The 26,926-nt window shown below is 37.0% G+C and overlaps 1 protein-coding gene across 1 annotated transcript in view; it reads right to left on the minus strand.

The window, feature by feature from the left end:
• The window catches only part of IL1RAPL1 (interleukin 1 receptor accessory protein like 1), a 1,231,223-nt gene that overhangs the window by 35,240 nt on the left and 1,169,057 nt on the right, over positions 1-26,926 (minus strand). Inside the window, exons 8-9 of the mRNA XM_058658644.1 lie at positions 9,968-10,100; positions 8,095-8,240 (exon numbers count right to left, since the gene is read on the minus strand). Coding sequence (XP_058514627.1) covers positions 8,095-8,240; positions 9,968-10,100 — 279 coding nt within the window. The remainder of the gene's footprint in view (positions 1-8,094; positions 8,241-9,967; positions 10,101-26,926) is intronic.

Genomic DNA, 26,926 nt, shown 5'->3' on the forward strand with positions numbered 1-26,926 from the left:
GGAGGACTATACTATTGTAATGATATTGGGAGAAATCAGTGGTGAAGGGAGGGGATTTGGGGTGGGAGAATCTCCAAATTTCACTGAAATTTCACTAACTACGTGGGGCAAGTAGCCTAATTAAGAGTAGAGTCTAAGGGCAATTCACCAATGTTTAACATGGTCAAAGGTGTTGACCAAGTAAAAAGAATGACATAATTAGTTGCAAATGTTTTCACTGACTGGCTCTAGTCTGCTTTTATTTTTTCATGGAAGAAGTAAGCTCCAGAGAGGTAGATGCTCCTTACCTATCAAATGCTATCAAGCTTATTAGAAGGATCTTTTGTCCAGTCAGGGGCTTTGGTATGACAGTTTTAACCCACAGATCAGTAGTAGCAGCAGCATCAGCAAGAGACTTGAGTGAAATTCAAATCATCAGCTCCACCCCATACAAAGAAATTTAAATCATTTTTTAACAAATGCAGTTTGTGATGCACTGGCCTAGAAGTTTCTCGCTGACTCTCCCAAAGTGGAAACCCCAGAAACCAACTTTCTTCAATGCTTGAAATAAAAGAAACATTCATCTAGTTACTTGCCATTTACATTTGGTCAAATCTTTTCAAACTAAATATACCCACCATTCTATTTTGAATTTCCCTGTTTTGAGTAGCTTAGGCGGTCCTATCATTTACAAGAAGAGATGGAGTTTCTGATATCTGTACTGTACAGTAAATGGTCCTCAACAATGACAATTTTGTTTTCAGCACTTCCTGATGATATTTGGCATTATCTGTGTATATATTTGGGTATATCTCTGGGTACTACTGGCATGTAGTTGTCAGAGGGATGCTGCTATACAATCTGTTATGCACAGGGTAGACCTTACTGCAATAATGAATTAGCTAGCCCAAACAGTGATGAACCCTGCTGTAGACAAAGTTTAGATTCTTCAGGATACATTTAACCAACCCATTTTAGGGACTTTGAGACACTTAAAAGATAAGTATACAATAAAGATCTATTTTTATCAGAATTTAGGGCAGGCATTTGCTCTAGTGGTTGGGACTGCAGTTCAAACACTCTTGTCCCATATTGGAGTATTTGGGTTTGATATCTGACACCAGCCTCTTACTCTAGCTCCTTTCAGCTGTCTATCCTCACAGAGAACATTAGTAGAACATTAATAAAACCCATGTGTGAGATCTGGATTGTGTGCTCTGCTCTGCTTTAGCTGCAGCTAGGGACTATTGTGGTCATTTGCTAAATGAATCAGAAGATGGGAATTCTGTTTCTCTTTCTCTCTGCTTCTCAAATAATTTAACACAGTAAAACAAATGTAAAACTCAAAGTAAATAAAGTATTTCCAGTGACTCTATCAATTTTTATTTAAATGCGAAAGAGTTCAGTCCTCATGAAAGATTAACAGGAAGAATAAAAACTAAGAGTTCAGCATTCTTGGCCTGAACAGTGGTTTCTTCCAAGATCATCCCTTTGTTATTTATTAATTGAGAGTTAAGTTAATCAAGAGCAGACAGTGGTCTTTTTCTTTCCTCACAAAGATACTTCTTAGATATTGTTCATAGAGAAGAAGGCTGACCTACCAAAATGAATAAAAGGCAAAATTATCCTGCATAATAAATCTCCATGTGACCAGTCAGCCAACACTAAGGTTTAGTGGGCTTTTGGAGACACTCCACTGTTGAGGTAAAAATAACATTAACCTAAAGTTAAACCATTAGTCTACTATATCTAAGAAAATAGTTTAAAGGGTTAATTTCTGTGCTTGTAACTTTTGTGGCAATCCATAACAGCTACCAGGTGGTTTTGTTTATTTGTTTTGACATGAGTTGCCAAGATGAAACAATATGGAATTGGGCCCAGCAATTTAAAAGTGTCACATAACTGCTGGGTAGGGAATAAAAAATGTTACAAGACAGAAGAAAATTTTGGCTGCAAAAGGCCAAATCTCTTTCAAAAGCGGAGTTTGTTAAATCTGATGGTCCTGATTAGGAGATACTGCAGAAACATACCTAAAGTTCTTTAGGATTTTTGGCATTTCATAATCTGATTCAGATTTGATGAACATCAACTTTAATTTAGTAAGGCATTGTCTTTTTAGAGAGATGCCTCAGTATAGAGAGAATATCTTGATATTTGCGTAAGGTTTGACTTTTAGCTATTCTGACCTCAGTGGTCAAAAATGTCAAAAGGCCAACCTCAAGAGAAACACCTCTTGCAGTTACCTTCCAGTAAATAAATGTATTAGGCAAATACTAACAATGATAGGGAGACATATTACAAAGATGATTCATTGTAAAAAGGGATAAGGAGTCCACTGGATCTAAATTCATCAAGTTTGAGAAAATGCATTCTAGGTGATGTGCAGCTTAATTATATTACTAAAGATATTTCCAAGACTAGGGAGTTTATTGAGCAAGTCTAATTCTTATTGATTGCATTCTTTGGAAGGAGGGAGAGTGTGTGCGTAAGAAAGAAGATAAGGTTAAGGGGGAATAGAGCAAGCTAAGATATTTATCATTACTAACTAATGCTAAGTCTGTCAGACAGATGCTTGGCCAATGCCAAACTAATCTGTGATGAATGAATTGTCATATTATTATAATCAATATAAGTAAACATAACAATTCAGAGGAAGATTGTTAATAAATAGCCTTCATGTGACAAAGTCCAGCATGCCCTGGAGGCACAATTGCATAGTAGGGTTGTTAGTATCAAAGTAATTTTAAAGTAAATGACAAAACTCTAGCTTACACCGTTCCTTATTTCTTGTCCATTTAATTTTATGGGTGGCTAGAACAAACCCAGGCACTTATAGGTTTTCAGTAATCACTATTACATGTATGAACAGATAAAGTAAGTTTTCTTCTAGGAAGGTACATTTGAATCTAAGTACATTTATCATAACAAGGTCAAATTCAGAAATAATATAACAAAAATCATAAGGAGCTAAAGCTGAGTACTTTGCTAAAAGATGAATTAGAATTCAGGGAATTTTTAATGGAACATGCAATTGCTGCATTGTTTATTACCCAGACTGTATAACATAGTTGGAGCAGAGAAATCTTGCAATAGTGTGTTAATATTTATTAAGTGCTAAATAGGCATTAGACCATGTGATAAATATTAACGTGTATAAGTTCATTTAACTTCCATATCTTCTTTATTCGGTAGGCAATTTATAGAAGAAAATGTGAGGTTCACAGAGGTGAAATTTTTCTCTAGATATCAAACAGTAAGAACACAGTTGGATTTTGAACACAGCCAGATGGTTCCCAAGTTCGTGTCCTCATCCAGAGTAATAATATGGACTGATTAACCAGACAATGAAGAAGGAGTTTATGACTGCCTGAGAGAAGTGTGGGCAGTTCTGAAGCCAGACTGCAGTGCTTTCGCAAGTATTTATCTGGAGTACTGTTTGTGTCATAAATTGGAAAGCATCCAAAATGGAATGGAGGGGATAGGAAAGGTCAGAGCTTGGGAGGAAAACTGAAGGTCAGTGTTTCATGCATGTTTAGATAGGAAGTAGCAATCAAAAACCTTAACAAAGACATCTGAGTAGAGGATTCAGAGCTACAGACATGGAGTTCGATCAGATGTGGACAACAGCAGGAATGAAAAAGAACTCAGTAACAAATGTATCAACTATTTATTTTTGGTTCTCTTTGAAGTCAGGATCCAGTAAGCAAGCTTGCCAGTCCAGGACTGGCAAAGAGGAGAGAGAAGAAGCTGCCAGTTTGAATGAGGCATAAGTGGCACAGTAGTGACAGATTAATATGGTCCCATAGGCCTTACCTCTTCATTGTTAGCCCCTCTCTCACTGCATAGTTTGCTGTTCAGGAAACTAAGTGACAAATATCTGTATTGCATATGTGACATGATTCCAATTGTCTAAGTACCCTTTCTGGGTGTAGGAGCTGACAGCCATGGAGATTCTCAAGTAAGATTTTTCTGTGATTGAATTTTCTTATAGAGTGTAAGTCAACCTTAAGAGTCTTTTTAAAAGATAAAAAGCTAATCCAGAATCTAGCCTAGCTGAAATATAGCAGAATTATTTATTACAGTATCCCCCTGGCATTAAAGAAATCTCATTTGATACATGGGAGTGATGTTTCTAAGAAGGCATACCACCTATTTCAGGGCTTGCAAATCATGTTAGCAATATTGAACAAAAGATTAACATGCTTAGATAACTTTGGGAAGGATATGCCCTAGGAAATTTTACCTGTCAGAAAAAAATGACAGTTTCTGGTATCCAAGGTCTGCATTCAACATTTTTAAAAAGATTTATTTATTTTCATTGGAAAGTCAGGTTTATAGAGAGGAGAGACAGGATCTTTCATCCACTGGTTCAATTCTCTAGTGGCCACAACGATCGGACCTGAGCCTGTCTAAAGCCAGGACCCAGGAGATTCTTCTAGGTCCCCTATATAGGTGCAGGGTCCCAAGGCTTTGGGCCATTCTATACTGATTTTGCAGACCACAAGCAGGAAACTGGAAGGGAAGTGGAGCAGCCGGGATAAGAACCATCACTCATATGGGATGTCGGCATGTGCAATGTGAGGACTTTAACCACTAGGCTACCATGCCAGGCCCCAACAAACTTAAATATTTCTAATTTTGTTACAGAGACAGAGAGAGAGAGAGAGAGAGAGAGAGAGAGAGAGAGAGAGAGAGAGAGAGAGAAGAGAAAGAGAGAGAGAGAGAGAAAGAGAGAAAGATGGTAGGAGTGCTAGCTCTTATCCACAGGTTTATTCTCTAAATACTTGTAATGCTTGGGCTAGGTGGCCTGAAGATGCCACTCAATCTAAATCTCGCATGTAGATGACAATCACATCACCTGCTGTTCCCCAGGGTCTGTGTTAGCTGAAAGTTGGGGTGATAGCTAGAGCCAGTGATCAAACTCAGGCATTCTAATACACAACAATGACATTGAATCAGCTTCTTAACTGCTGAAATATTCACCACAAACAAATGTTTTAACATGTCTCTCTAAGGACGTTTGTAGAGGAAAGACTATCAAGGGTTGTTAAGTTAAGGAATTTATGAGTCAGTAGTGGAGAAACATTATTAACAGCAACAACTTCCAGTTCCTTCCTAGAGTCTTAATCTTCTTTGTAATCTATCATCTGATAGTTACAAAATTACCAGCATGACTCTTTGTGGAGCTTCTGTGATCAAAGACCCAGCTGATCAGCTCACATGTGCTGTAGTCTGGACTTCTGAATCAAGCAGGGCTGGGGAAGATGAAGATTTACGAAATAATGATAAAGAACTTTCTGTGTCTTTAGGATGTGATGGAATATATCATTTCTCTTGTTCATGAGCCCCTCAATGGCAACATTTCATCCATTCTTACCTCTCTGAATTGATGACTGTAACTAAGCAGATCAGATTTACACAGAGAGAAAGATCTTGCATCCACTGGTTCACTCCCCAAATGGGTGTAACAGCTGGAGCCAAGCCAATCTGAAGCCAGGGGACACGAGCTTCTTCTGAGTCTGTCATGTGAATGCAGGGTCCCAAGGCTTTCGACAATCCTCTACTGCTTTCCCAGGCCACAAACAGGGAGGTTGGTGGGAAGTGGAGCAGTTAGGACATGAAATGGTGCCCATATGGGATGCTGCTGCTTACAAGTGATGATTTAGCTACTGAGTGATTGTGTCAGGCCTTAACATTTTTTATTAGTTTTTATTAGAAAGGCAGACTTGCATAGAGAAGGAGAGACACAGAGGAAGATCTCTGGGTATGTGAGTACAGGGTCCCAAGGCTTTCGGCCATCCTCCTCTGCTTTTCCAGGCCCCAAGCAGGAAGCTGGATGGGAAGTAGAGCAGCCAGAATATGAATCGGTGTCCATATGGTATCCCAGTGCTTGCGAGGTAAGGATTTAGCCATCAAGCCATGGTGCTGGACCTTAACATTTATTTTCATTGGAAAGGCATATTTGCAGAGAGGAGAGACACAGAGAAAGATCATTCATCCCCTGGTTCACCTCCCAAATGGCTGCATTGGCCTTTGATAACAGTAACTTTCTTAAAAAGAAAGTACACACTGACTTTAACAGGGACTTTCAGAGTACAGGGCTTTGCTGGACTTGGTTTCTTAATATTTTTATTTTACCAAAGATTAAATGCTATAGATATAAATAAATACTGCACAAAGCATTGTGCAAGTCTTAAGAATGAAGAGTACTCTAACATTGGCCACAATCTACTTTGTCGTTTAGGGAATCAGATGTTATTAGAAAAGCTTTTTCTGGAAAGTTTGCTTTCCAGAAGTGGAACCCTTTGTAGCTTTGGAAAACTTAACCTTGGGTTTCACATACTAAAAATAGCCCTGGGAAGGAGGAGTGTGTTTGACCTTCCTGACTATCTACCTGTCTGCAAAAACAGAGCTTTAATAGCGTTATCCTTAGACACAGTTCGGTTTTCCTTCCTCTGACCTTATGCTTGTTACTTAATTATCATCCCTACCTTGCCCCAAAGGGAAATAAATATTATCCAGGTCAGCAGATATTTGAGTGTGCCTTGTTCTTCACTATGTCTATTCTTGAGCAATAATTCAAACTCTTTAAAGAAAGCAGATTCAAAAGGTTGAGCAGAATGGTGCAAGGATTTCTTCGAGGCAAATGAAGAATGAACAAAAGGAGAATGAGCAGTTGAATCTGGCAAAGTAAAGGTCCAGCCAGGCTATCATCAAATATTTGAGGGGCTGTCTGGGAAAATAGTAACTAGAAGTATGGAACATTGCCAATGAATAGGTAATCAAAAGGGGATGCTTCCTACCAAATTTTTTTCCCCCTACAGAGATCAAATGAGATTCCTTTTAGAGAATATGATCCAACATGAGCTGATAGACCACTATGTAAGATGCTGTGGAGGGATAAGCAGTTCATTCATGTGACATTTAGCTTGCTTTGAAACTTGAGACGCTATTCTGCCCTTGTATATGCATGATATTTCCACTCAAATTCTTTCATTTACTATAAATATAAATTGTTCCATTTACTATAAATATTAAGCTACAGAATGAAATAATTGCATTGCTAGTTGCTGCTTACCTTTCCATTTGACTCAAATCCCCCCAAATGCAGGCTATTTTAATGCTGTAGTCACCTTGAAAACAGAGGTGTCTGTTTTGAGAGCTTTCAGTAGCATAATTCAAAGAGAATCTATTGTCCCAATAAAGTAGGGAAACAGTCTTTAATATTCTTTTTTTTTTTCAAGCCTCAAAGAGTCTAGGATTAAACATGTGCTTTGAAATTAAAATCATAGAACATTTGCTGAGTAAGTGAACTTCAAGTGTACTTTTGCCAGACAAGAAGTTTAGAATAATGTAGAAAAATGCATTTTCTCTTATAAAGTGCATAAAAATTTCACTACGTAAAATGCAAATAACAAAATTATATATATTATAACACTATGCGTAGCATCATGGGAATGCTGCGGAGTCAGAATCAGTAGAACAGCCCTTGAACTCAACTGCAACCTATCTTTCAATTAATTTTTATTCATTAAGGAAGGCTATCACATTTGAAAAAGCTTTCTGAGCTAGGTCAAAATATTTGTCATGAAGCATTGCAATGGGGAAACCACCAGATATGATTTTCTTATATATAACAATGGAATAACATTCTAAGCAGAAATGCAAATCTTTCACTTAAGAACATTTGGGTCCATTTTAACAAATGAATGCCTATTTCTAGTAATAAATATCGTTTAGCAAAATGCTTTCTTTTTGTAGGTTTTGTGTCAGTCTCTTCACATTTATTTTATTCTTTTATAACACTGCTCCTTTTATTTTCTCTGTTTTATGCAGCAGATCACTTAAGCTAAGGGAGTGAGACACCTTGGTCAAGGTTATACGGTAGTTTTAAAAGCAGAACAAGCACAAGCAATACAAAAGTGACTCTGTGAACTGAATTAGTCAGCTATGCATAGAGTTGTATGCCCTGATGGCCCCAACATTAGTGTGATTATTTCATTAGGATTAATATATGTAGTGAAAAATGTTGTCTGGTTTTGTTTTTTGATTCCCAATGATTGTCCTCTAGTTGTATGGTCAGCTGATGGCTTTAGCTTAGATGGTTATCCTCACCTCGTTTATGAAGGAGAACACTGGCATGGCGACGTCCATTTCCATTTTCCACGTAACAGGAGTAATTGCCCAAGTCACCTTCTTCCACAGAGTCCACAATTAATGAGATGGAAACTTCCTGTTCCCCAAGATGCTCCTTAAGAATTCTAAAACATAGAGCAAAACGAAACAAACGAACAAAAACCCAGACAAACATACAAATACATGAAAAAGAAAGAAATGAAGATGTGTCTGAACCTGATCCGAAAATACCTACAGCATCTGGGCTTGGTTATGGATCCATGCTGTGTTAATTAAATTATATCCTGCCCTTGGAGAAACTTGTCTTTGTAGATGCTAATGAAGTTGCAGTTAATTATCTCTCTTAGCAGGACAATCACAGTGTCATAATAAAGAGGTAAGAGAGACCTTGAGGAAACACATACAAATTGTCTTTCCTTTAAAAACTATGTTATAAATGAGAGATAAGAAATTACATTGTCTATGGCTGGAGGCCTGATTGTATATCAAGTTTTTTTTTAATTAAAGAATAATTTCCTGAGCTATTTTGATATTTCAATTGAAACCTCCGGGTTGACTTTTATTAAGGATAATTACTAACCATTTTTTAATTTTAAAAGAAAAATGAAATTATAAACGTATAACTAAAATTTTTACTAAGGTGTTTAGTTTTGACATCTAAAATTAATGCTTACTAATCAAACCATTCAAGACTTTAGCCTTATTTCAGTTTAAATCAAAACTTCCAACTAGGGCTCCCTTTCTCTGTTGTCACCGTATCCACTTGCACTGTCTCAACATTTCCTACTTTCGCATGACAGAAAAATATCTTTCTAGAACTTTCCCCCATACTCATAAAACCAGAGGAGTTAAAAGTTATGTTTGTGCTTCTTTTTAAATTTTAATATTTCAGAGTGTATGAGTAAAAGAAAAGATTGAAGTTTTACATGTGAAAAATGGCACAGGAGCATGTTTAGTTCATATTGGACAATTGCCCATCTGCGGTTTCCAGAATCCAACTGAAGTCTCTAGAGTACAATATTCTTGCTTATTTTTTGTCAGAAAGAAGATCCCAAAATAAGTAATCTCATATGACACTTTTAGATGATTTTATTTTCTGTTGAACATTTTCTTTTATATCTTTGATAAAGTTTCAAACTGTTGACACAGGTTAAAATACTCAAATATACCCAAAAGATTATTACTAATGTTGTTGCTATTTACATCAGGATGAAAAATAAGTTTCTATGCTCAAGTACAGTTTTTGTTAGCACTGAATACTTTAATATGTAAGAGCAAATAAATAAAATTTTTAACAACAAAGAGGATTGAGTATTACGCCTTCAAACTAGATGGTATTGTTAATGGCTATTTCTTTAGAATCATTCCTGCTATATACTCATACCATAAATTCGAACTAACAAAGGTGGTGAAACTACTTTGTGTCAGGCCCTTTATATTCTACTGGGTAGCTAAAATGTAAAAATTTAGTAAAACAATAGATTTGTTTGGTTGACTCCTTGTGCCTTGTTAATAGTTTCTCTTGACAATTGTAAATAGAAAGATTCTACAAACAAAAGCCACACTATCACATTTTCTGTTTTCTAGTAGTTTGATGACACTTCCAGTGTATTTCTTAGTCATAAATTCCTTTTTATTTATCTTAAGTTATTTGCAAATGGTATTCATACTTTGCAATCCTACGGTTTCTTAAGAGTATTTTATTTTCTGGCCATAAAGTACTGCAACGAAGCATGGTTTTATTGTATAATGCTAAATGAAAACAAAAGTCCTCCTTTTGGCTCAATTTCATTTGTGAACACAGCAAATATTAATCTTGACTTCTCAAGTTAATAGGAAATAATTATTTTACCTAATGTCACTTTCCCAAACTCGATTTTCATCCAGATCTTCAATAAACTTTTCTCCTTTCATCCAGTAAATTAAAGGACTGACATCTCCACTATACCCAAAGAAGGCTCTGCAGGTTAGATTAGCTGAGTCACCTGTGGAGAGAAGTGATAGAAACGTGTTATAAAACTACTGGTACAAGCTTATTTTAGGCAAACTGACAGCTAATATGTTGATCACTTCGTTGATTGAATGAAGCATCTTTCTAAAAGAATAATTTTTCAGGTATTTTCAATCTGTCAGATTTGTAGGATGGGCATGTTTCATAGCATGGTTTGTTTAATGGAATGAGAGCTACTTATAAGATTTTGAAGATGACTGGTTAGTTATTTTATAGAATGTTTTCCTAGTAAGGTTTGCCTGAGGTTTTTTCATGATTGGACTGAGGTTATGCATTACTGGGAAGAAAACCACAGGGACACACCGTACCCTGGCCACGACTTCTGGGGACATATTGTAGTTATCTGATTTTCTAGGATGTTTAGAAGTTGTATAAGTCTTTAATATAAGAACAGAAATAGAGTAAAATGTTTGGCTGGGAGATTAAAGGAAATATAAACCCAAGATGCTAACAAAAGCTTTGTACAATACTTTTACAACATAAGGAACAATGTTTTAATTAAGAAGACTAACACATACTTGGGTAGCAAATTATATTAAAAGACAATATGCAGAGTACTGAAATGTAAATGAACAAAGTTGAAACTTGGAAATTTGATTGTTGTTTGTAGTTCTTATCTATGTTCTTGAGTGTTTTTTCTGCTTATTTTACTTAATGGGGTGTTAAACATTTGGTTATAAAATAATTTGCAAGTATGCCATTTTGAAAAGTAAAAGAAAAAAGAGGAGGGAGGCTGGATGTGAGGGGAAATAGGAAGTATCATTATTCTGTTAAAATTGTGTATGTGAAACATATGAAACTTGATCCTCTACAAAAAAAAAATGCAAGCAAAGAATTCGTGATAATAAAAATTTGGAATTTTCATTCAGAGGCAAAACAAATAGTACCACTGTGGAAATTAGGCTTTTTTCAGGGTGTTCCTCAGGAGAGAACATTCTGATGGTGAATTCAGATCAGTGTATCACTTAATAAGGTTAAATTGATGTCCCTGACTAAAAAAGGCAAGTGAATTTAGAGACTGTGGAAGGGCAAAGTTTATTTCAGGACAGTTGATTACTATTAAGACACAACTGTTTAACTCAAGCGCTGTGCAACGTTTGAGAACTGAAATGTTGCAGTATAGGCTGGTTTTAAGCTCTTGTTGCCTCGAAGTGGAAAGAGAATTTGGGAGGATGGGACAGAACCTCAATCGGAGCTATGACAACTGGGATTAAAGCAAAGGAATTCTCAGGGATGGGTACCACAAGAAGAGCTGAAGATTAGGCCCCAGTGACACCTTTGCTGAAATTTTAAGTGAGCAAATTTTCAAATAGCTGTTCTCCAAAATCTCTGAGGAAAAAATTATATTTTTAAAATAGGTATTTATTTATTTGAGAGTCAGAAGATAGAAAAGTAGAGAGACATCCACCAGTGCGCTGTCCAAATGTTCACAACACTGGCAATGTGATGAAACCAGATTCAGGGCTCAGTTTAGAACTCTCACTTGCGTGGAGTACTTAAAAAAAAATATGGACCATCGCTATTACTTCCTAGGGTCTGTATTAGCAGGAGGCTGAAATCAGGAGCCAGAGCTGGAAATCGAACCCAGGGATTATGATGTGTAATGTGGGCTTCTTAAGTGGCAGACCAAATTCCCACCTCCAAAATTTTGGAGAATATTACTAGAGGGATGTGACATTGTCTTTACCTCAAGGTGCATGGAAGGAAATTCCTGAGGACTGGAAACTTGTGAGCCAAAACGTGAATTAATAGTGATTGTCTCTTGAAATTGTGCTAATGGGTGCTTTTACAATAAAAATCCAGAGAAGAGCTGAATTCTCTTAGATACATGCTTTCCAAGCCAAGACAGCTATCTGTAATCTTGATTCTACTAGTTGTATTGCAAGAACATTTTTATTGGCTATAAGCAATCATTTTATCTTAATTGCACCTATAGAATAAGAACAGTTCATAAAAATTTTTCTTACTCCTCTGTCATTTTTAAGGTGGCATGGTATACCCTTTTCTTTGTATCTTATCTTTGCTTATGTGTGCATATTTTCTGAGAGATTCTTTAGGTATTTTAATTCTATCGTTAGTGGTAATCATTGTTGAACAGATACAGCAAGTTTAGAAAATGCACACTTTTAAGGGGCAAAATGAATCTCTCTTTTTTAAAAAAGATTTTTATTATTATTGGAAAAACCGGATATACAGAGAGGAGGAGAGACAGAGAGGAAGATCTTCCATCCATTGTTTCACTCCCCAAGTGAGCCGCAACGGGCCGGTGCGCGCTGATCCGATGCCAGGAACCAGGAACCTCTTCCGGGTCTCCCACGTGGGCTGCAGGGTCCCAAAGCTTTGGGCCGTCCTCAACTGCTTTCCCAGGCTACGAGCAGGGAGCTGGATGGGAAGGGGAGCTGCCGGGATTAGAACTGGCGCCCATATGGGATCCCGGGGCGTTCAAGGTGAGGGCTTTAGCCTCTAGGCCACGCCACCGGGCCCAAAATGAATCTCTTTTGCTATTTGGTTTTGTACATGAATACTTCTAAATATTTTAATATGGCATTCTCTATAACACTTATATGACAAACTGAATGTTAATCTTATTGATTTGAAATTAACCACATATTTCAACAAGAGTCAAACATTACAATTTTAATCAAATATGCTTTGTACTTACACTTTTATGAAAGAACTATATTTTACCCAACTGACTACCTGCTATAGTGCTGAGCCAGACATGCATTCAACAATATGTCTTGCAACACTACATGATGGTTAACATTACATGCTAATAGAAAAAGGATGTTACAAAGTTTTTAAAAAGGTATAAATGAATGATTTATATAATATATCTTTTAAGAAGCCAACTTTTGATTTTTTGTATGGAATTTAATAACTCAAACTCTTAAATGGAAAAATTGGAGATATTGCCTACTTTTCCACTACAGTTTTACCAAATATGAAGACTTGTTACGATCAGACTATTAATAACTCAATCAGACATTCCTTAGTAGAAAGGCCAATTGAAAACCTCATTGGTAACTGAATTAGTCTCTCCATTACACTTCTTCATTCTCACATGAAGTGACCCTCCATTTATCTGTTAATTTCCCTTACCTGCAAGCCTTGTGCTCCCACACCTTATAGCTCATGTAGCCATGTAGGAGCTATTTGTTGTTTTAGTTATCTTGGCTCCCCTAACTCCCCCTTGAACTCTGGCACTGAGTGTGTCTTCAGTGCTGTGGTGACACCTAGGAGAACACTCTCCAGACAGCAAGTTAGAGAGTGGAATTTGTGTAACGAATAAAAGACGGTGGAGAGAATGGAAGAGTGGAAAGAAAATGAGCTAGAGAAGGCCAGGGAATTTTGGAGGAAACAAAATAAGCTAAAGTATTCACAGGGTAGAGTGGGAAAAATTAAAGGATAAACAGATCACCAATGAGACCTGTGCAATAGCTGCCCTGTTTCAGGTATGCCATATTGAAGAGTTGGGATTTCACTTAACAGCAACAGAAAACTGGGGGAAGATTTCAAGTAAGAGATTCACATAATCACATTTCCAATCTAAAGAAATCACTCTCATTGTTCAATCCTAGGATTTTATCAGAAGGAAATCAAGAAGGATTGAAAATGTTACAATAACTCTGAGATCACATAAGAAGTAGTCACTGCAAAGGTCAGGTTATTTCCACTTTATTTCTTATTTATTTTTAAGATTGATTTATTTTATTGGAAAGTAAGATATATGGAGAGAAAGAGAGACAGAAAGATTTAACGTCTGCTGATTCACTCTCCAAGCGGATACATAGCCAGGAGCCAGGAGCTTCTTCCGGTCTCCCACGTGGGTGCAGGGTCCCAAAGCTTTGGGCTGTCCTCTACTGTTTTCCCAGGCCACAAGCAGGGAGCTGGGTGGGAAGTGGGACCACCGGGACTAGAATCAGTGCCCATGTGGGATCCCAGCATGTGCAAGGCGAGGACTTAAGCCATCAGGCTGCTGTGCTGGGCCTTTTACCTTATATCTTAAAAGCCTAAAGCATAGGTTGCAGCAATGACTACAGGTCAGGATGCCTGTTTCCAATATAATAGTAGGGAGCCTCTCAAAGAAAGATTAAGATGAAAGCCTGACAAAATATTGCTAGATACATAGATAGATAGATAGATAGATAGATAGATAATCACTGTTTGTGTCTGTAACAGTAAGAGAAACAAAAAGGTTTGGGAGCTTATAGCTGCTTCACTGTATAGCCAGGACACAAAATCAGATGAAGTTGTTTGTTCTGTTGATATGGTGTAGCAATGCACTTAAAGTTTCGGAGAGCTGAAAACTCTTGAATCCCTGCAATGTAACCTTATCTCTTTAAGCATTGGTTCAATGTACCCACTTTCTCAGAATGCACTCTGTCAGATCTGGTACCAGGGCACTTGTTCAGACCTCATTGTAGCTGCATATGTGAATGGGATACAAAACCCTTCCTTACAAAAAGAAGCAGAAAGCAGGAAAAAACTCTACTGAAGAATTATGCTCAGATATACTGCATCTTTCTTGCCCTTTTCTAAGTGGACCATTTTTGGATGGGCCTCTCCTGTTCTTGCTTAGAGGTATCCTTCTCATTTTTCTCTTTCACTTACACACTTCTCTTGCCCACTCACCTTGAGTATCACTTTGTGTAGGGTGGCCCACAGATATGTGAAACATATTGATTCTCTCCCTGTTAAGCAAATTCTGTCCCTATTTGCACACAATCCTAGTTTCTATTTAGTTTTTTTTTTTTTATCTCTTCAGGAGACAAGATCCTGGATTGGAAATCAATATAGTCATTGACCACATCACTGTGATGAATTTTTTCAGTGGTTTCACTTAATTGTACCAATTTGTGTGAGTAAGCTAAAGGCATCACCCCCTTCTTAATATATAGCCTTCTATTAGGATACTGGAAGCTAGCCGTCAGTTCTAAGAGAATTTCGGGTGAAGGCAGGTTCACACCTGAGTTTCCACTCAAGGACCTAAATACTTACAAGAGGAGTTGGGTGCACCCAGTATTATCTGTTTAGGAAATAGTTAAACACAAGTGTGCCAGAGTGCTGTGACCTTGGAACTCTGTGTCTGTATGCATTACCATCCCTTCATGTCAGGTTGATTAAGATAGAATGGTTGGGGACTAGCGCGGCAGCCTAGGGGCTAAAGTCCTTGCCTTGAATGTGCTGGAATCCCATATGGGTGCTGGTTCTAATCCCAGCAGCCCCACTTCCCATCCAGCTCCCTGCTTGTGTCCTGGGAAAGCAGCTGAGGATGGCCCAAAGCTTTGGGACTATGTACCCACGTGGGAGATCCAGAGGAAGCTCCGGGCTCCTGGCTTCGGATTGGCTCAGCTCCAGCCATTGCGGTCACTTGGGGAGTGAATCAACAAATGGAAGATCTTCTTTCCTCTCTGTCTCTCCTCTCTGTATATCTGCCTTTCCAATGAAAATAAATAATACATAAAAATACATCTTTAAAAAAAGCAGTGACTGATAGGTTCATGGTGCAGGATAGGGCCTACGGAGAGATGATGCATGTTCACACCCATTAGTAAGGGCAAAAAAGATTTAATAGTGAAAAGTAGTAACTAGAAACATAAAAGTAATGTGACTGGGTTTGTATTGTGGGTCCATTAAGTAGGACATAACAGTTATGTAAGGATTACAGCATCTCAGTTTTAGGAGTAGCCCATTCATGAAATCATTCCATGATCTCATACTTTTTAACATGCTCTTTGCTCTAAATTCTTCTCATTTCCACCTAGTACATTGCTGATACATTAAGTAGTTCCAACTCATATAGCACCTCTCCAAAGCTTGTCTTTTCAAGAAATAGCAAGCATTTAGTGACTCTGCTCTCTCGTCCCTTAACTCTTGCAATAAATCTGGGTTTTATCATAAAACAATCCTTGCAATGTCTCATATGCTTGTGTCTCTGTTAACTTGCCTAATAGCCTTCGAATTTGCATTTTAGTTTGCACACTTTCTTAATTTTTAGAATTTATCTGAAAGGAAGAGAGACAGACAAAGAGATCTTCCATCCATTGCTCACAACAGCAGGTGCTGGAACTCAACTGTGGTCCCCCATGTGAGTGGCAGAGACCGAAGTACCTAAGCCATCACCTGCTGCCCCAAGTTTTTTCTCTTTTTAAAAGCTTCACTAAAAGCTGCATGTCCTACATATATCAATAGGAAAATTCATCTTGTAAAATAGCCTTTATATCAAATATATATAGCCTCCTCATTTAGTCATTATTTCAGTGGTATTTTGGACCTGGTCCATATGACTGCCTTGTGAGAGTTCATTACTGCATTTTCCAAAATCATGTAACCAGGTTTCAGTACACCCATTAAAAATTAAGTTAAATACATAAATTTTGTTGGAAACAAATGTAACGCTAAAAACTCAAAATTCCTACTAATTTTTCTGTTTTACCTTTATATTCTTGAGAATATTTATAGCATATTTGTCATATTTGATATGTATATTTGACATTTCCCAATGGCATATTTAATGACATATTGGTAGCTTCAAGCCAGCCATGGCAGGAGTATTTGGTTCATAAATTGTAAAATGTTGCATAGCAGAATATGATTTATTGTTTGTTGGTTGTCTATAATTAAGATAATTATGGAAAAATGTTGATTAAACATAAGTGTTTTATCAGTTATATTGGGAATAGCACAAATATCAAGAAAATAGTCCACTTTGTTGATTCAGCAACAAAGTCATGTCATTGGTGAATGAGTAAAATTCTGACCTATTACTTCATTGTTTCATTCCAATTTATTAACATGAATGAAAACAGTGGCCATGTTGTGCTTTTAAATGTTTAATTAAACCGCTGAGCACAAAATTCACTATCAAACTATTTACTTCCACCCCCAACCGAACGTTGATTTAGGAAGTCTGGATGGTCCCATGAATTTGAATTTTTATACAAGCACTCCTGGATGGTTTTCATGCAGGTGGTTTGAGTTAACTGTGGAATAATATTGTTTTATTCTGATTTTGTTTACAGTGCATTTAGGGCAACGCAAAGCTAAGCTTAAAGAAAAACATTCCTTTTCCAAAGGAGTAGAGAGAAAAAGTGTATTTCAGTCAAAAACTACTCATTGATCTCCCACACAGCCTTCTGGGTTATTGAATTCTTGCAGTTTTCACTGTCTTTGAGCTGTTTCCTTCCTAATGTGTAGGTAATTGATAGATGCATGCATTCTCTCCCAATAGTGACCTAATTCACTATCCTACTACAATTCTACAGCCTAGGAAAAAACCCAAAATTTTCTCCATTTGTAATTAATTTCTTTTTTTTTTGTAATTAATTTCAACATCACTTGATGTATATCTGCTGCCTGACTTCCTCTGAACTGGTCATTACATCCATCTTGGTCACGCCATATGAGTAAACATTTGCTTGAACACCAGTTAATTTTCAAATCCACTCGAGAGTCATGATTGTATATTTTTCTGAAAATCAAGTGTTAATATAACCACATTCTTCATCACTGCCATTATGGTAAGCAACATTTAGACACACACAATATGATTCTGACAGCTCTTGGCTTATTGAGGGGTTTTTACAAACATGCATTATTTCAAATATAAAAATCAGCAATAACATTTTGTCTTCAAGTCCAAACTAAAATTTTTCGGTAAATTTTATTTATTTATTTATTTTTAAAGATTTATTTGTTTTTATTGGAAAGGCAGATATATAGAGTGGAAGAGAGACAGAGGGGAAAATCTTCCGTCCGGTGATTCACTCCTCAAGTGACCACAACGGCCAGAGCTGAGCCAATCTGAAGCCAGGAGCCTGGAGCTTCTTCCAGGTCTCCACATGGGTGAAGGGTCCCAAGGCTTTTGGCCATCTTTGACTGCTTTCCCAGGCCACAAACAGGGAGCTTGAAGGGAAGCAGGGCTGGTGGGATTAGAACCAGCGCCTATGTGGGATCTTGGCGCGTTCAAGGCAAGGACTTTAGCTGCTAGGTCACCACGCCAAGCCCATAAATTTTATTTTTTAGTTATTATTTCCAGGATACTCTCGCAAGTATAGATTTTCCCTCTTTTCCCTTCTCTTTCCCTTTTTCTCCTTTTTCCCTCTCACCATTTTCCCCTATTATTATTACAATAGTATAGTCCTTTAGTAACAGTCATAAGTTTAACATTCTGCTACTTAAGTGTATAATGGCATTGTAGGTATAAGCAATGCTAGAAAATCTAGTATCAAATTGTCAATGTGTATTTAACAATTTCAATAGGAGTCCTCCTTTTATTTGGGAGTAGAGATGCATACTGCAGTGCTGTCTCCACTTCCTGGTATGCTAGTCTTCATTATACATTTCATCTAAGAACATATGTATTACTTGTTTATGTATATATTTCTTTGCTTTGTATTTTTGTGTTAAGGTTGCCTTATATCACATAGAACATGTGGCATTTAACTTGTTTTCCAGAGCTATTATCCATCTTTCCATCTTTCAGTCTCTAATTTTCTAATTTGCTGTAACATACAATTTCTCATAAGGCGATGTTACTGTGTGTGATTCAGAGAACCAAGCAACTCAGTTTTTCCCTATCCTTTTCCATTAAGATACTTAAAACACACACACAACTTCCACGTCTCATCTTGGATACCAAGGTGATAGCACTAATGCTATTTACTGAACTTAACTGGAAAATAGAAAATTAGCATTAGAAAATGCCACAAGTTATGAAGATAGGCACATTTATTTAATTTTCTTCTCTAATTTATTTGTTTTCCTTTGAGTCATAACAGACAAATTTAAGATATGGCAAGGGACCGCTGCACATAATACATATCAGTCAGGGCTGGAGTTCTGAAGAAAATGGTATTTTTGTCTCAAGTTGATACCTCTAAGAGCTCTAGTAAATTGCACTAAATACTTCTGCTACCTTTTTGGCAGAATGGTGCATCGTCAGCTCAATTTTTACCAGGTTTAGAAGAAAGCACTCTAAAATTGATCATAAAAAAAAAAAAATCATTTGCTCTCTAACATGAGAACAGTGCTTACCACACTGCGGTCTTTCAACTAGGCCATGATGTGAGATGGGTCTTGGAGGAAAAGCAATACATTTTCCCTTCAACCGGTGGTTTCCAATCAGCTAAGTAGGGACATTTGTTACTTCTTGCAAACTTCTAATTAGATATCAGCCATTTCAAAAACTACTGAGTCGCAGTCTCCCTCCGCTAGAGGACACTCTTGAACTTTTTGGAAAATTAAAAAGCCAAGGTTTTTTTTTTTGAATTAAAAGAGAATTTCTCTCCTAATTAAAAAGCATCAGCATTCAGAGATCTTACTTATTGCAATTAAGAAATAGCATTTTGTTTCTAAGTAAGATGTTGACTAGGAAAGGGGTTTAATTTTATTTGCACCATTAATCATGTATATTAACATTATCCTGTGGTCATGGTAAAGATAAATGTTTCGCCAAAGACCCCCTATTTAAGTAAAAAGCAAAGTAGTTTACAAAACGTATTTATCTTTTTTTTCTTAATTACACTGAATGGCTACTTTGACAGAAATCTTTATTTGGGAATGATAAACAAGAATCTCTCTCTCTCTCTCTCTCACACACACACACACACACACACACACACACTTTCCTTGAATTGACTCAGTACATGGTGCTTAAATAAATACTAAGGTCTATGGCAGGTGACAGCTGATAGTATAAAAAAAACCAATCTTTTTGGAATCAGATATTTTGCAGTTTTTTTCTTTACTTGAAAGGCACAAAATTACAGAAAGAGGAAGGAAAAGAGATCTTGCAAAAACTGTCTCACTTTATAACTGGCCAGAAGATCTGCAGCTGAATAATACCAAAGTCAGGAGTTTGGAAATCTATCCAGGTCTCCCTCATGGGTGGCAAGAGCAGTCATCCTTTGCTGCTTTCCCAGGCACATTAGCAGGGAGGTAGATTGGAAGTGGAGCAGCCAGGACTTGCACCAGCTCTCATATAGAATGCCAGCACCACAAAGGAAGTTTAACCCAGCATGCCAAAATACCAGCTCTTAAATCATAGATTTTTCTAAGAATTCTAAAAGATAGAAAAAGTCTTAGAAGGAATATTAAATTGTATTAAATTGAGGATATTATTACTGCAAGGTAAAAATACATCTATTTTCAAATAAACAAAAATTCAAGAGAACAACAAGGTACATACTTATAAGTAGGCTAACCATAATCTGTCATATTTTTTTCATGGAAACTGATTTTATAAATGTTTCTATAGTTTCTAAAAACAAAGCAACTCACTTGACTGACCAATAGATTGTAAGAAGAATTATACAGAAGATTTAACCACAGATTGCTAGAGGTTAATTAGGTTAGTATGCATTTATAGTACCAATGGTAGTTGCTTACTCATTATTAGCAATAACTACTACTAGTGTAACTATTATCATGGCTCCTCATCTGTTCCATAACTGATGATGTGTATTGTATACATTGGCTTATATGAAATGGTGCCTCTCCAGAACCAGAGAGCTGCACGTCAGAATTTGAACGAGCTGCTGGGAGTATTTACCATACTAGTAAAATTAAGACTAGCAATGACAGAACTCCTCTATAAGAGAAGGAATCTTATTTACTTGCAATAAAAGGGCATGAGAAATGGGAATTGCATTTCCACATTGTATTTGAATGGTGTGAAGATTCTTGTAACAGCTCAACTTTTTGCTCTTGGTGACTGCTTTCTACTTTCATGGCATGAAAGTTTATGGTATCTGGGAGAATCTGGAACAGTGACATCAGGCTGAAGATAAGGACACATCATGCATGTGTTAAATCCTAGTGTCACCTGATGAGCTTGTCTGTGGGAGCAGATGATACTGTAGTTGAGTGTTGGAGAAATGGATATTAGATAAAAGACGTGGGTAAATGATGGCAGCACAGTGGAATTTAAGTGCCAGGAAGCATTTGTTAAAAGAGTTATTCAGAAACTCTTGGTGATGACACAAGGTAAGAAATAGGGCCATTTTTGCCTGAGTTGGAGTGGACAGAATCAGCTTGTAATTTGCTTTGTGAGAAAGCATCACAATTGCCTATAATCTTGCTCATTTCTCAGATTGTTTCTAGTCAGTCACAAAGTGCACATCTTGAGGTTTCAATTGCAGAAGCCTTACCACCCTCAAATTTGCGTGATTATATCTTTGTAAGTTTATTTTAATGAATTTTTACATATTTACTTTCATTGTATTTGGAGAGCAAAAAGACAGAGACAAAAAGACACCTTCTATCTGCTTCTTCATTTCCTGAATGCCCACAGCAGCTGGAATTGGGGGAAGTGAAGCCAGTGCTCTGTAAGCCGATCCATGCATAGACATGTGTCCTGAAGCTGTTCTCTGCTGCTTTCCAGGGTGTACTGCAGCAGAAAGGTAGTGAGAAGCAGATCCACTACTCAAACCAAAGTAGTCCAGTCCAATATGGGATGCTGGTATCCTGAGAGGCACCATAACCCCTGTGCCAGATGCTCACATTGAATACATCTTGGTAAGACATCTTCTCTACATTTGCTATTTTAATTACATAGTCACTATACTTGATTCCTTAAACACTAGTGTTATATTCTGATGCTTCCAGAGCCTTACAATTTTAAAGATTTATTTACAGAGAGAGGAGGAGAGACGGATGAGTTCTATCTGCTGATCTGCCTCTCCCTCTCCCCCCAGGTGGCATTGATAGCTAGGGCTGGAGGGACCCTAGCATTTGAGGTGTCTTCTTTTTTTCTTTTTCTAGGCACATTAGCAGGGAGCTGGATTGAAAGTGGAGTAGCTAGGACTCAAACTAGTAACCATATGGGATGCCAGCTTTGCAGGTGATGGCTTTACCTGATGAACCACAACACTAGCCCTGAGTCTCACATTTTTAAAAGCAAATTATTACTTTTTCATTTTCCCAGTATATTCAAATCAGCTATTGGAAGTATATAGAGAAAACAGTTTTCTAGGGTCAGTGTACAATAGATTATTTAGACCTCAGTATTGATAAGCCCTTGAAACATGAAAGAAACAGACCACAAAGGTGGAAGAATAGTGGCATGTAAGAAGAGCAAGAGATAAAAATGAAAGAAGGGAGACAGAAAAAGATATTATCATGGTGAAAGGTACTGACATATCTTCATAAACTTTTAAAAATATAGTGACCACCACTGTTAAATACTGATGTATGATATACCATGTAATGCTGTCAAACAGACTTTTCTGTTGTCTCCAAACCTGATTTCTCTTGAGGAATTGACTACTGAATTTCTCCAGTGTTTATTATTTTGTTCTTCCTTTAGCAATATAGCCCCATAACATTCCTTTGAGTATACATCTACCTGCTAAGGACTACATTTCTTAGATTCTGATGCAGCTAGATGTGGCCATATAAACTGAGATTGTGCCAATGACATGTATGAAGAATTGATGTGTGCAAGTTCCTGGACCTTTCCTTGGTGATGAAGCCTCATAGTTTGATCTTTATCTTTGCCCTTCCTGTAGACTGGAAAGCAGATGTATTGGTGAACTGGTGGTGGAACAACAAATATAAGGAACCTTAGTCCCTAAATGATCTAATGGAACAGAATCACCTGCCCAATCTGACTTCTCTGTGCTGGTCTATTTCCTGAGAGAAGTACACTTCTGAATTAGTAAAGATATATTTTGGATATACATATCCAATTTAGACCATTTGCATCAGTACTAGTAGAATATGTTTTGCTAACCTTGCAAGTTGTAGAGTGGCAGGACTGTCATGACCCCATATTCTATTCTACTTTGATACAGTTCCTGTTATATGCAAGAACCACATTTGTCTCCTGCTAACCCCTTAACCATTTCCCTTTGTACCTATGTTAAAAATGCTGAAAAGGGAAACAAAAATCTCCCCCACTTTCAAAAATAAAATATAAAATTGAGAATGAGTCTCTTTTTACAAAGGCCTTAGCTTTAACTACAAGGAACTATAAGACATTCACTTAGACCTTGGTTTATTTAAGGGTTAAACAGTAAATACTATCTTTCTGAACCACATATAGCACCTTTTGACTTAAAAAATGCTTTGTTTCCTTTTCACTGTACAAGTTTGTCTAAAATGAAAGGAATAATTCAAATTATGTTTTTCAATACTCTGCATTTTAATGAGGCACTCTGACCCAGTAGTTAAGGTATTCAGAGAAAAGGCAGATATGTGCAAAGGTTGAATTTCATCTTCTTCAAATTATAAATAATAATCCTCTGGTTTATTGTTTTCAAGATTAATGAAATATTCTTAGAAAACTATACGTGTATAAAACATGGTTTATGAATGACATTATGATAACTCATGCATGTTGATTGTTTATAAGATAAATTAACGTTCAGTGAACTCATTGTGTTTCCACCTTTTCTATCTAGACGGGCTTTGGTTTGTCCTTATTCTATTAAAAGTGCTCATGGTAGTTGCTGGTGTTTCAGAGTGGTTTGCTCTCCTTGTCTTCCCTCCATTGAGGCTTTGTAAAATGCTTCTGACAGCTTCTGACTCTAAAATACACTACAATGCTAGCGGTTTTTGTCTACATTTGATAGAACGAGACATAACAGCAATTTCCAGTGTTCTGGAAACAGTTCATACAATTGAAATTATATACATGGGAGGGATTTTTCTGTGCTGAGTTAATTAGAAAAAAATTTCAGAAGTTGGTGGTATTCATAGGTATTTTCACCACTTTAAAAATCACTTATTTTCATTTCTAGTCTTTAACTAGAGCTTTTAGTTCCTTTCATTCTGGAAAAAATAATGCTATTTCTATTTGTAACATGTATATTTCATATTGGTCCCTTCTGTCATCATCTTTAAAATCATTTTGACTTTATTTTTCTTTTTAAAATTTTATTTATTTTTTAAAAGTCAGATATACAGAGAGAAGTAGAGACAGAGAGAATGATCTTCCATACATTGGTTCAGTCCCCAAGTGTCCTCAATAGCCGGAGCTGAGCTGATCTGAAGCCAGGAGACTGGGCCTTCTTCTAAGTTCTCCCACATGGGTGTAGGCATGGACCATCCTGTACTGATTTTGCAGGCCACAAGCAGAGAGCTGGATGGGAAGTGGAGCAAGTCAGATATGAACAGGTGCCCGTATGGGATCCTGGTACATAGAAGGTGAGGTTTCATTTACTGAGCCATCGTGCTGGGTCCGCCATTCTGACTTTATTCCTCTTTGCTGATCATAGAACTTGAGGTTGGGTATATTATTTTCCCATGCTTACAAGTGTTTCTATGGGTGAGAAATTTGTCTAGCAATTAAAAGGTCTGGAGAGGTATACTAGTCCCACACTGTGGTGCCTTGGTTAGACCCTGGTTTGGGCTCCGGACTCCATCTTCCTGCTAATGAGCATGCTGGGCCAGGAGTGAAGATGGCTCAAGTGGTGGTGTCTTGCACCCACATGAGTTTCTGGCTGCTAAATTAAGCCTGGCTCAACCTGGGCTTTTGAGGGCATTTGGAGAGTGAAGTAGCAGATCAGATCTCTCTCCCTGCCGCCCTCATCCCCCCAAATAAATAACTAAAGATTTTTAAATAATTTTATTGTTTGTAAATTGTTGATTACTTGAGAAGCTCTGACATTTCTCAAAATTAGTTCCTTCCTTTTGGGATTCTCAATCATACTTTCCATGACTTTATCACAGCTCATGATGTTACCTTTACTTACTGACCTTTATGCTAAAGCAAGATCTATCTAAAATACACATGCACACACACACACACACACACACACACACTCACTCACATCCCACCTCTCCCTCCCTCCCAACCCATCATAGTACTTTACAGACTGATTATTATTCTTTGAGATATTTTTAAAACATTTTTCAAATGTTTTTAAAACATAACTGCCTTATGAGAGCTTGTAAGACACTAATGTAGGTTTATATCCCCCAAGATGCCTTAAGTAAATGACATTGTAAAGTAGTATCTGAGGCTTGTTAGTATTTATTGAAGGTTATCACTTAAGAATAATACTTTTAATGCTTTCTTACTTAAAGAAAACATATAATTTCCTGGAACCAACTTTTGTAATTATCATTGTTTCAAATCTATGACTTTAAAAGTGTGTATTTTAATATTTCCAACTCTTGTAAGTGGAATATTGTAATGATAGATTAAAATAACTGAGTTGCCTTCCCGTGAGGAAATGACCAACTAAATCACTGCATGAAAATGAATGCTTCTTGCCACATATTTCTGGATCAGTTACATTACTGCCATTACAGCTGTAGTTATAGTCATGAGCTTGCTTTTCTGTCAACTCTTGATACTCCTGAGGTTTTGCTTTTAATATACCTAATCTTTATAAGCAAAATGTAGCACTTAGTTTTAAATTTCCTCTGGTAATGTTAGCCTAGTTCTCTATTCTTATAGATGAAAGAACAAAGGCATGTGTTTACATCTGCATGATACTTCACAACATATTAACTCTTTAGTGCTAGCTGTTGGAACAGCCCATGTTGCAAGTTTAAAGGCAAATTTTGCTGATGGGATGTTCATGTTGAATCAAACACCATCTTAGATTAATGAAGACATAGATTACTTTGATCATCCTGTTTGATCTTATACATTTTCCATAGTCATTCCCACCACTGTCTAGGTTAGTTCATAAACCCCTTTCTACTGCCATAAGTGGAATGATACATTTGTTTGCAGGTGTCCAAAGCTATGCTTCAGGGTAAAAATTTCTGGACTTGTCTGTGTACTTCATTGGTCTTATGGTTTCTTTCACCAATGGTTAATGGTTCTGATACACTGCATTTTCCAGAAACAAGCTTATGCTTTAAAATGTCACCATGTATTCTGGTTTCAAATAGCGCAATACATCAGCTACTATCTTCCTCCACTGCTCTTTTTTTCCAACAGTCTGATGTCATGGAGAAGCTCTTGCAAAAAGGACTCTGTGTCAATTATGATCAGCTTTGGGACTCTAAATATGTTTATAAAAGTGCAGCTGTGTAGGCCACAGATTGATCATGCTGTCTGAGCACACAGCGTTAGCAGAATAACGAATATCAGAAGGACAGGAAGTATCAGAAGAAAGATCTTTCTCATCCAAAGTTAAGGGCTGTAGACTTCCCACACACAAATAAAATTTCTAAATGAGCTTGGTTAAATCGGTCTATTTCCAGACTAACATCACTGTTTATGGTGCTATCTCACTACACAATCAGAGGCTTGTAATTGAGCAGGAGCCCTTTCTACTTGAAGTTTTGTATAATAGTAAATTTTGTTATATCCTATAGCAATAACTGTTATTTTAGGAAAACCAAAGGAGAGAATTGCACAGTTTTTGTGCTTTCTTATTTACTTAATCCAGTTCTGCCACTTTTAGTTTTTCAACTGTTTTCAGGAAATTGTCAAATTTTATCCTCACTGTAATATTATCCTCACTGTAGTATTATCCTCACTGTAATATTTGTGACCATTCATCTTAGACATGATCTTAGCCAAAAGGCCGAGAAGCGATGACCATTCATCTTGGAAAAGCATTGCCTGAAAATAAAAACAGTAGAAAGTTTACATTTATTTTCAGTTGTAAGAATGTTATCTGGGGTGGGAAGTGGTGAGAGAGATAAATGGAATCAATTCATTATTTTGTAATTCTCCTGTTGAACTATGTGCATACATACAGATGAGCAACAACTGAGCAGCAATTGAGTAGCAAGCTTTTTGTGATTCCATCCTCAGATTATTACATTATTTCTTTAAGTCATCCTTCAGTGCCAAAACTTTCATTAAACACTATGATTACCCAGAACCCT

This window comes from Ochotona princeps, chromosome X (genome assembly GCF_030435755.1).
Source record: "Ochotona princeps isolate mOchPri1 chromosome X, mOchPri1.hap1, whole genome shotgun sequence".
Classification (NCBI taxonomy): Eukaryota; Metazoa; Chordata; class Mammalia; order Lagomorpha; family Ochotonidae; genus Ochotona; species Ochotona princeps.